Source organism: Mastomys coucha, unplaced genomic scaffold (assembly GCF_008632895.1).
Source record: "Mastomys coucha isolate ucsf_1 unplaced genomic scaffold, UCSF_Mcou_1 pScaffold18, whole genome shotgun sequence".
In the NCBI taxonomy this organism is placed as follows: Eukaryota; Metazoa; Chordata; class Mammalia; order Rodentia; family Muridae; genus Mastomys; species Mastomys coucha.
Window position 1 is genome coordinate 76,986,946 of NW_022196900.1, and position 11,864 is coordinate 76,998,809.

Below are 11,864 nucleotides of genomic sequence, written 5' to 3' on the forward strand. Positions count from 1 at the left end.
CTGTGTTCCCTGCTCCACTCAAAACGCTATCGTGGATCTCACTGGGAACTGTCATGCATTGCTCCCCGGCTCTTTCTCTGTCACCCCATCATTATCCAAAATGAAGCCAATGTCCATCACTGACCCACAAGGCCTGTGTAGCTGCTCATCTCAACTCTCACCCCAACCCTCATGTCTCGTTTCCTCATGTCTGCCCCATGGCTCCTTCCTCCCTAGACAAGTCTACTCTCTCAGCTAAACAGTGAACTTCCTGGGGTGGGAGAAAGCAGGGAGGAAAACCCAGAGGGAGAGGGAGGACAGATAGCTAAAAACATTAAAGATGTTTGGAAAAGCCATAGGGAAACACTGTTTTATAAGCTTACCTAAAAACCCATACATAATGCATATGGTTCAAATGGAGTTATACCACATAGGGTGATAATGTCTGCCCCTTCCCCTGCAGGAGCCACAGTCTATTTAGCAAAAACTCCAGTGCCAGACAGGGGAAACCTGCCTTCAAAGGGTTGGCCAGGGGGTTCCAAGAGACCCCTAAAACATCATAGCCGATTACCATTACCCTTGGTTGCTTCCCAGGACTTGAAGGTTAAAGCCTGATCACTGGTTACTTCAGATAGGGTTTGGAAGAATTGAGCTGGAACTGACCTGCACACCTTTTCCCTGAGGACTAGCTCTCTTGGTATTGGAAGGTGTCCTGCAAGCTGCCAAGGGAGAAAAGCAACCGACAGTCCTGCCCAGCTAGCTGTAAAACCCATGAAGCACAATGAGCAGCCCAGCAAGATAGTCCCAAGGATGGGCTATCCCAAGGGTGGGCTAGCACCACTTTATCTGGGGGTAACCAACAGCAGCCCTCGTGGAAGCGCGCGCCTTCTTTAAAGCAAGCTGTACTCCCAGACCTCCTCCTCCTCTTAACTAGAACACCCCTGTGGGTGAGGACCACCCTAGTCATCCTCATATTGCCATTTTTCACCTCCTGCTTTCTTCCTATCTTAGAGTTTCTATTGCTGTGCAGAGACACCGCGATCGCAGCAACTCTTGTAAAGGAAACCATTTCGTCGGGGTTGGCTTATGGTTTCAGAGGTCTAGTCCAGTAATGATCATGGCGGGAAGCAGGACATACAGACAGACATGGTGATGGTGAAGGAGCTGAGAGGTCTACATCTTGATCCATAGGCAGCTGGGAGAAGGCTGTGAGCCACTCAGCCTGGTTTTGAGCTAGTAAGACCTCCAAGCCCACCCCCAGTGACACACCTCTTCCAATGAAGCCACACCCACTCCACAAAGCCACACCTCCTAATAATGCTACTCCCTATGGGCCAAGCATTCGAACACTTGGGTCTATGGGGGCCATTCCTATCCAAACCACCATGTCTCCCCTTTAGCTTTTTCAGAAATGCTCTGTATCATTCACTTACCTTGTTTATATTCTACCTCAATACAGAATGTAATCTCCTGGAAAGGCAGTGACTTCCGGTACTTTTATTCAGGCACCTAGAACAATACCTGATGCACAGTCAGCAGACACTGGGTAGCAGAACACATGACACATAGATTTGCGAGGGTGAGGACCACGTCTGCTCCGAGTTGCCATTCTATATCTCCAGAACATGTTGTGGCACCCTGCTTAGTGGATATCTGCCAAATGAACTGGGTAAAACGGAGATATCGGGTTGTCGTGAAAAATAAAACATGTATTAAAATTTAAAGATAAAGGTTTAAAGATAAAGAGTAAAGACCCATCATCCCTATTCAGTACTCAACACAGAGTCACTGAATTTTCACTGGCTGCTGGGGAAGTCTTGAGAAATTCAGTTTGTAGCCCTGGCTGGCCTAGAACTCATTATGGAGAACAGACTAGCCTCAAACTCGCACTGACCCACCTGCCTCTGCCTCCCAAGCACTGGGGTCAGCTCCAGCCCTAGCCCCACCCACACACCTGTGCAGTTTCCTTTTGAGACAGGGTCTCACATAGTCCAGGTTAGAAAGAGCTTGAATTCAAGGCCAGCCTGAATTGGAAACAAAGCAAGAGTCTGACTTAAAATAAAAAATAAAAGACTAGCCATGTAGCTCAGTGGCAGGGTGCTTGACTCACATGTGAGCAAAGGCCCGAGTTCAATTTCTTTTGTACCACAGATAAAAGAGAACCTGACCTAGAAAGTACTTTATAGCGCTGGCACTGGACTGAGGGAAATCACTGGCTGCCTGTAGATCCTGGCTTCAATCCCCAGGCTGCAGAACCATAAATAAATAAACAGATAAGGCCACCAAGGCTCAGGCTCTGAGAGCTGCAGGAATGCTGAATCACGCTCCTCCGGAGACAATGCTAACACGGCCCCCACTGCAGGTCACACACATTTTCTCCGTCTCGGATTATGACTTTATAACTCTCCCTTTTCCTTGAGTCAGTTAATAATTCTGACCTGAGGATGGCCAGAGAACTTAACTGTCATTAGTAAATCTGTCCCCACAGAACAGCTCACCACAAACACATACACATCTAATCATGATCTCCCAAACACAGTCACTAACTCCACAAAAGCCTTGTACACTTTACAAGCCTCATGCTTCAATGTAGCCAGCAAACATTACCAAAGGCCTATTATGTACTGGTTATGGAAAAAAAAAGTTTGTTTTTTTTTAAAGAATCCTAGATAGGGTAGGGGGCAGATACAAGCTTTGGGCAGAGATAAATTATAGTAAAAATTCAATAGGTATTACTCTGATGTTGTTTGGTAGCAGGTGGAAGATGTGTCCACGGGGATAGGGGTGGGAGCTTAGGAATGACTGCAGGACATACCAGTGACTTGAGCTAGACTTGAGGGATGAATGGAATTCTACCATCTGGGGGAACCAGATGGGGCTGCATTTTAGTGGAAGCCCAGGAGTCGTAAGACAACAGTGAAGCCAATGTCGACTACCGCTTGAAAAGACAGCAGGATCCACTGGGTATGGTTGTAGCTCCCAGCTGGCTCTGTGCGTCCAATGACCTCACTGACGTTTATGAGTGTTAATAAGTAAGAAGAACAGAGCACAAGGCAGGCGCACAGGCGTAAGGACCCATTACCATGACTCTGTTATTACTGTTATTACTATTAGTTACATGCGTTTTGGTCTTGTGACCACTTCTGTTCAGGGAAATAAACACTTGCTGAATGATTAAAGAATTTGCAGATTCTCAAAGGAACAAAACAAGGTAGGGAAGATGTTAAGCCAGCAGGGTATAAAGGGGGGCTTTCTATAGGACTGCTTTAGTAACCTGAGGGTCATTGCTGCCCAGCCCCAGGCCCGGACAAATCCAGATTGGTTAGGATAGATCACCTAAGTAAAAAAAAAAAATAGCCATCCCAGAGCCAGCTGTGGTGGCATAGGACTTTAATTCTAGCACTTGGCGGGCAGAGGCAAGTGGATCTCTGGGAGTTGAGGTCAGCCTGGTCTACATAGCAAGTTCCAGGCCAGCCAAGGCTACCTAGTGAGACCTGTCTCAAAAAAAAAAAAAAAGTTAAGAAATCAAAAAGAAATCAAAAATAAACAACACCAAAAACCTGTCTTCAATTTCTCCAGCCATCAAGCAAGCACCTTTATATATTTTCTTGTAGCCAAAAGGAAGTAACTAGTTTGTGAACATAGACATTTTCACACATGAGTTCCACTTAATTGCTTACGTTCTCTCAGAATCACTATGATTTAATTTTCACTTTTCTTACAATTGATTCTTTAAAGTGGGAGTTTTAGACATAGAGAACATTTTCAGAAGCACTGATATACATGTAAAGACTGACGAATGATAGGGAAATCTGACTACCATCTCTCAAAAGGACATTTTCACAGGCTGTAAAGTAAACAAGCAAACTCATCTTAGGAGTGGAAAGAGGTATATACGTTAATGACTTGTTTTAGATCACCAAAATATAACTGATCATTCCACTTAAATATGGAACCCAAAGCTTTTCAAGCTTGGAAAAATCTCAACTTAAATATGATTCCAAGAGATGGGGGCAGGAGAGAGGGCTAAGTGGTTAGGAACACTGGCTGCTTTTCCAGAGGACCCAGGTTGGAGCCCCAGAACCTACATGGTAGCTTCAGTTCCCAGAGGATAGGATATAATGCCCTCTTCTGGCCTCTGCGGGTACTGCATGCACATGGTGTACAGACATACATGGAGACAAAACACCCATACACACAAAATTCATCGTGAGAAGGCAAAACTAAACCAAACCCTAAAAATCAAAGTCAAAGTGATCTCCACAAAGCAAAGCCAAGACATGTGGTAACAAAACAAAACAAAACAAAACAAAAAAAAAAGAAAGAAAGAAAAGAAAACCAAAAAACAAAAAACTGTAAGAAGAATCCAGTTCTTCCCATTCTCTGTTCAGAAATGGCGTTCAACCGTTAACCAGTCGGGAGGGTTTCAGCAATCCAAGCTTGAGAAATGGTATTTTTACACTTAACCACACCAATGTGGAGTGTCTAATGCTTGCATATACTACTCCAAAAGTGTATGCAATTTGGAAGGTCTAAATACACTTACGAATGAACAATATGCAACTAGGCTATTTTACTTAGGGACACGTACTCAAAACCTCACTTGTAAGTAGTCTGTTCAGGATGTGGAATCCCTTCCTTGCTGAAGGAACTCTACTCAACCAGACACAGGTGAAATATGGGTAACATTCCAAGAAGCATCTAAGAGGGCCCAATCCTCCTCAGCCCTGAACCCCCTGAGATTGCTGGCTACCTCGGAGCTGAGAACACAGGTTGTAAGCCAGGGCATACGAGTTTCCAAAGTCATGGATAGCTTAGCCATACATAGCAGGCATATATTGAAGATAATAAGAATATCTGACAACAGAACGCTTTGAGTAGGCAGTCAGGATTAATAACCATCCCCCCCACCCCCCAATTCCCCTGGACCCTACACTGAAGGGACGAGTAAGTCTGGAAGTCCTTGTTTCATTTTGGAAACAGAATTAAACATTCTTTGGAAGGAGGACGAATGAATGGAAATCATCAATCGTCTCCTCTCGCCCCTTCCCCTCCAGAGACAGTCCCAATCTTTCTCAGCTGTCTCCCATAAATAGGCTCCCAGTTTGAGAACAGTGTTCTACCTAGGGCGTTCATCATAGGAGCATACATACCACTGGAAAAAGTTTCCCAAACATCTGCCTAAGAGCAATTTTGTGAATTCTGGGCTGGTTCTTTAAATTTCGGAATCCAACCTGGCAGGCCACCTGTGCTCGGAAAATCTACAATGTGAGGTTTGGTGCCTTTAGCTTCAGGTGAATATGAATGCCCCTTTAACTCGTCTCCTAAATGAATTAAGCATCTTCTCTACTCTTGGCCTCAGGGTGCGGCAGAGGGGCTGTACCTGGGAGCGGGGCTCAATGAGGAGAGCCGCTGGCTCACGGGACCCCGGCGCCCCTCCCTCCCCGGGCTGAGCTCACCTAGGTGGCCGCCGACGACTGTGACTGCGATCTGGTCCAGGAACACCGCCCGGAAACCCACGTCCTGCTCGGAGCAGCGCTGGCGGAGCGCGCGCAGGATCTGCACCTGCGGGTAGTCCTCGCGGATGAGCCGGTCGGTCAGCAGCCAGACCTGCGCGCACATGGCGACCGAAGCTGCGGCCGCCCGCCCGCGCGACCCCCTGGCGCGTCCCAGGCGAGCACCGCGGCTCCGCTTGCGGCGTGCGCCAGGCGCCTCTGCAGACCCCGCCGGCGAATGGTCCGGATCGCCCGGCGCCGCCGCCGCCGCCTCCGCCGCCTCCGCCGCCTCCGCCCAGCCAATCAGCACGTCGCGCCGCCCGGAGAGGACGCGGCCGGTAGCCTGCGGAGCTGCGCAGCCTGCGGCGGCCGGGCGGGGCCGGGGCGACCCCGGGAACCGGTGGGCCTCTGGCCGGGTAGGCGCGGCGCTGCTCCCCCAGAGAAAAGTGCGAGTCTCAGATGCTCCACCAGCCTCTTCCAGAGACAAGTCCCAGCCTGGCAAGGTCACATGGCTGGGCTCTGCAGCTAGACTTGACCCTTAGAAGAGCAATCCGTCTGTTCCAATCCTGGCCTGCAGTCTGGCTGGGAGGTGGAGGCAGTTGGGTCGATAATTCGAGGATCCTTTTCCTTTTCTCAGGGTCTCGTTTTCTTACACTGAGCATCCTCTCCTGGTTTGCACCAGCGCTTGACCATCATAACCCCAGTGTTATAAAAAAACGGGCCTAAGGTCCCCCATATTGAGTTAAGGGGACCCCTAGGGTGTATTTCTTCCTCCTAGTCCACATCTCACTTCCCCTTCACCCTCCAACTCAGTCCTCTGTACATACTGTCTGTGGTTCTAGCCGTTTGCAAATTCTGCCTGCAAACAATAGCCTGAAACCTGGTATTCAGTTCTTGAAAATAAATTAATTATACTTTTATTTATTTATTGTGCACAGGGTGAGCCAATGGCATGTTGCCACGGCTTGCACGTGAAGATAAGACGACAACTTTCAGGAGCTGGTTCTCCTGAAACCCACCATGTGGGTTCTAGGGACCAAAGTCAGGTCATCGGGCTAGACAGCAAGTGCTTTTACTCTCTGACTGGCTCCTAGCTAGTCACTTCTAAATAACTATGGGATTGACTTTAGCCATTTGTGTTTCCAGCTCTTTTTGAAATCATTATCGCCGGGCAGTGGTGGTGCACGCCTTTAATCCCAGCACTTGGGAGGCAGAGGCAGGCGGATTTCCTAGTTCGAGGCCAGCCTGGTCTAAAGAGTGAGTTCCAAGACAGCCGGGGATACACAGAGAAACCCTGTCTCGGAAAAAAACAAAAACAAGAAATAAAAAAAATTATCATTATCATCATTTTGGTATTTTCGATATAGGGTTTCTCTGTGTAACCTTGTCACCCTGTAGCCCTGTCTCCCTGAAGCCCTGTGTAGTTCCTGTCCTGGAACTCACTCTGTAGACCGGGTTAGTCAAATTCATCACAGAGAATGAATTGGCTCCCTGAGTGCTGTGATTAAAGGTGTGCTCCACCATCACCTGTTTTAAATGATGTTTTGTGCATCTGCGATGTGTGTTTGAAGCGCAGGGGTGCGTGTATGCTGCAAGGAAAGCTTGCAGAACAGCTTTTGGGAATGGGTTCTCTCCATGGTAGGCTTCTGAGATGAAATTCAGGCCACCAGGTTTGTCCAAGCAACACTTCTATTTGATCAGCTCTCTCTTGCTCTCCCTAAAGCATATCTTCCTTCCTTCCTTCCTTCCTTCCTTCCTTCCTTCCTTCCTTTCTTTTTCTTTTTACTCTTTTACAAAAGAAATTTTACAGTTTCAAGCTCAACTCAGCAATGACATCTATAAGTGGGCAAGACATCTCTGGCAAGGTGAATGCTCAACGGCAGCTACCCTGTCCACTAAGATATGCCTCTGGGAAAGTTCTGTATACAGGAACTTTCAAAAAAAATTTATTTTGAGGCAATAATGCTGCAAAAAACATCTCCCTAGTCCCTGACTGCATTTTCTTAGTGATGGAACTGTAACACTGTGCCTTGCAATTGGTACTTTCAAAGAAGGTGATTTAACCACAGCTCCACTCAAAGCTAGATGCTCTCTCCTGCCTCTGCTATTGAGGTTGCATCATTTCTGAGGATGGAATGGGAGCTACAAAGGGTCTCACTATGTAGCCCTGGCTAGCCTTACATTCATAGAGATCTGCCTGTGTCTCCCTCCTAAGGGCTGGGATTAAAGGCATGCCCAACCAATTTCCATGGCAATTTTTATTACTTTGGAGACAAGGTCTCATGTAACCCAGATTGGCCTAGAACTTGCAGTATAGCCAGGGATGACTTTGAATTTCTGATCTTCTGGCTTCTACCTCCTGAATAGTGGGATTGAAGGCACAGGCTGCCGTGCCTGGTTTTATGGCAGCTCACAAGTATATATTTTGTGTAGCCTTGTCCCTAAAGGCCTTCTACAGAATCACCCATCAGATACGATTAGAGCTCAGAAAACTCTGAAATGGAAGAAAAACAAATTCTTTCCTCCTGACCTTGTAACACCCATGGCCCTTTCTTCCTCAAGTCAGATATAGAAACCAGAATTCTTTTTCCTAGGGCAGGCCATCAAACCTGGATGCCCTCTTCCCAGAAACCAGCTGTAAAAGCTATAAATGTGCCGTATCCCATTATGGGTGTTTTACCATCTCATCAAAACTCCTCAAGCATGGAAGGAGCTTCCCCAGATAAGACACAATTTCTAAGATGTATGAGATGTATGACGCTGTTTTGGATGAGTGTCGCCCTGGAGACCCATGTGCCTTGAAGCCTGGGCCATCAATCAGTCTGTCAAGCTGTTTCGAGATGGTAGACCACCTAAGATGTGGATCCCAGTGCAAGGAATTGGGTCACTGGAAAAAGAGGCATCAGACATCAGCCCTTGCTCAGTTTGTTTCCTGTCTGCCATGCCATGAGAGCAGCCTTCTGTGCCAAGTGTCCCAGAACATACTGTCTTGTCATAGGCCCCCAAACAGCAGGTCAACCAACCCTGGATCAAAAACTCCAAAATTATGATGAAAATAAATTTTTTGCTTTATAAGCTGATTATCCCAAGTGTTTTCTTATTGTGATGCCAATTAACACATACTGTGTAAGTAATATTTCTTTGCAGATGATTTCCAAATTCAAAGCCAAGCCTGATGTCTCCTGAGCTTCAGCAATATAACAGGATGCCATTGGCTGCCATGCTGGAGTTCCTACTGTTAAACCCCTTCATCCTATTCTGGAAGATGGTCCAACCATCTTCAACAATAAGGAGAAGGTATTATCTCATATCAAAGAAAACTAGGGGCAAGTCCATTCACTTAACTTCTCACTAAGAGCAGGGACCCATATTTTTTTTTTCCACATTGTTCCTTTGGACACCCATAGGATGATACCAACAGTCACAACCACATAGCATCCAGCACAAGTCAAGACCGACACTTTCCTAGACTGCCTGCAGGGAGAGAGGGATGCTTATCCATCTGATCTGCAAAACAGACCAGCTTCTTTTTGGCTTACTTTTGAAATGTGACCCCTCTTATGTCGCCAGACTAGTCTCAGACTCTTGGATCCGCTGAGCTCCTCCTACCTCGACTCCAGGCGTAGTGTAGCGCCACGCCCTACAGGGTCGGGCCTACTTTAGCTGAGTATGTACTATCTGGAGACCTATTTTGTGTGGTACAGAGAGTGATCTATCATAGCCATAGTCTCAGTTTTGAAGCGAGGTCTTATGTCTATAGCAAGCCAAAGTAAAAGACTAAATGACATGGAGCCCGAAGACAGACAGACAGACAGCAACACATCATAATATGTGTTGGTCAAAGCATCCAGCAGAAACCAATTGAGGAAGCTCCGTTAAGGAAGAGTTCCCAGCAGTCTTGGTCAGAGCAGGTCATTCCTTGTTCCCTAGGGTGAGACCTCCAACTCAAGGAAAGAAAGAGATAATAAGCTCATCAAGTAGAGTGCTCGTGGTGTCCTAGAGAAACTGACTGGGGAAGCTGAGGCAGTCAGCCTGAGTTCCCATTGAGCTTGCTGTGTTTGGTCTGCCCACGGCTGGATTTCTCTTTTCTACCTCAGGCACTTTAGTATCATGAGATGAGTATTAGAAACCTCCAGAAACCTCTGTTGGAGAAAGCATCCCTTCTACCTGCTCTCTAGGGCACACTGCTTTCGCTCTTGATCTCTCTTGCCACAGAGTTCAAAGGACCAGCCCATCCTACACAAGGGGCCTGGAAAGACATTTAACACAGATTTGCTTGGGTCTGAAAGTGGGAGGGGCAACCCTGCTTCCAGAATCTGTTTCTCAGTGAGTTAGAACAGCACATAATTTACAATACAAAGGGCATTGAGCTTGGACTGAATTTTCACAGCAGGAAATGGGCAATCACCTTTTAACGCAAGGACACCAACTCCTAGGAAAAATGTGGACTAATTAAGTCCTATTTGATGATGTGATAAGAAGCATTTGAGGAGCCAGCAAGATGACTGCAGCAGGCAGAAGCACTTGCCCCAAGCCTGACAATACAAGTTCAATTCTCCTTACCCACATGTGGAAAGAGAATCTACTCCTGCAAGTTGTCCTCTACCTCCACGAGCTCACCAAACTCCTATTTCAGTCTCTGTTGTAGATCCCAGATACTCTTCCTAAAGTCCTTGTAATGTATTAAGTGGGAGAAACATCTTTGGGTACATTCGACTCTTTTTTTTTTGTCCCCAGACTCTGGAATCAGTCTCAGGAGTGAGAAAAGTGAGGAGAAAATGGGTTTCTGCTCATAACAATAACTTTTTTTTTATTCTTTTTTTTTTAAGATTTATTTATTATTGTAAATAACTACACTGTAGCTGTCTTCAGACACACCAGAAGAAGGCGTCAGATATCATTATGGGTGGTTGTGAGCCACCATGTGGTTGCTGGGATTTGAACTCAGGACCTTTGGAAGAGCAGTCAGTGCTCTTACCTGCTGAGCCATCTCACCAGCCCCAACAATAACATTTTAATTTATGTTAATGAGGTGACTTTTGGAATACCGGATGTGGAGTTGGTTACCAGAGCAATCAATCATATGATTAGAAGGTGGGAACAGCCGAGGAGTAGTGGTGGTGCATGCCTTTATTCCCAGCAATTGGGAGGCGAAGGCAGGCGGATTTCTGAGTTGGAGGCCAGTCTGGTCTACAGAGTGAGTTCCAGGACAGCCAGGGCTATACAAAGAAACCCTGTCTCGAAAAACCAAAAACAACTCCCCAAAACAAACAAACAAAAAACAAAACAAAACAAAAAAGAAGGTGGGAACACGCAACCCCACCCACATCCATCCCTAGGAGGAAGATAGAGCTAAAGGTTGAGTGTTCAATGGCTAATGAGTTAACCAGCAAGGCCTACTTAATGAAGAATCCATTAGACCCCATGAACGTTCAGAGTTCTGAGCTGGTGAACACAGCTGCCCCAGACGTACGCCTCTCTTCCCCCTGGTTGCTCCTGAATTGGATCCTTCATAACAAACTGGCAACCGGAACAAGATGCTTCCCTGAGTTCAGTGGGCTTTTCTAGCAGGTTATCAGACTTAATGACAGAGCGATTGGGAATCCACAGTTTACAGCCAGAGTCAGGATTACAGGAACCAACTAGCACCTGAACAGATTACAGTCTTAGGGACTGAACCCTGAACCTGGGGGATCTAATCCTAAGGTCAGGTGAATAGTGTTGGGATTGAATTGAATTGTGAGACACCCATGTGGTAACCGCAGAGACTTGGGTTATTGCTTGTTGTAGAAGAGATATGCACATGTAGTATTGGAAGTGTTGTATGAAGCCAACATGTATAGTATGTGCATGCCTCTCTAGTACTAACAAGGCTGAGGCAAGGCTAAGGGCAGGCTAGCCTCCTTAGACAGATCCTCTATCCAAAATAAAAACAACAAAAAGAGTACAGGGAAAGACATTACCTGGGCTCTAGGCGATCACATTAGTCATCAACTTCCTCTCAGCCGGACTTTGGTGCATGCCTGCAATTTTAGTACCTGGGAGGTAAAGGCATAAGGATCAGGAGTTCAGTGTCATTCTAGCTACATACAAGAGTTTGAAGCTAGACCCTGTGGCGCTGGAGAAATGGCTCAGAGGACCACAATTTGATTCCCAGCTTCCACACTAGGTGGCTCATAACTCCAGCTCTAGGGAATCTAATACCTTCTTGTAGCCTCCATGAACACACACACACACACACACACACACACACACACACACACACACTGGGTTCTGGTATACTCAGGAAGAACAGAGGACACAGGAGGAGAGTTGCAGTCTGGACACAGCCAGTGACTACTCCTACTATCTCTGGAGGACTGGTTCCAGGACTCTTCCAATTTCTATAGA

The 11,864-nt window shown here is 46.6% G+C and overlaps 1 protein-coding gene across 1 annotated transcript in view; it reads right to left on the minus strand.

Moving 5' to 3' along the window:
- The window catches only part of Rimkla (ribosomal modification protein rimK like family member A), a 27,925-nt gene extending 22,178 nt beyond the window's left edge, over window positions 1–5,747 (minus strand). Inside the window, exon 1 of the mRNA XM_031378474.1 lies at window positions 5,439–5,747. Coding sequence (XP_031234334.1) covers window positions 5,439–5,601 — 163 coding nt within the window. The 5' untranslated portion in view covers window positions 5,602–5,747. The remainder of the gene's footprint in view (window positions 1–5,438) is intronic.
- Window positions 5,748–11,864: the final 6,117 nt, after the last annotated feature.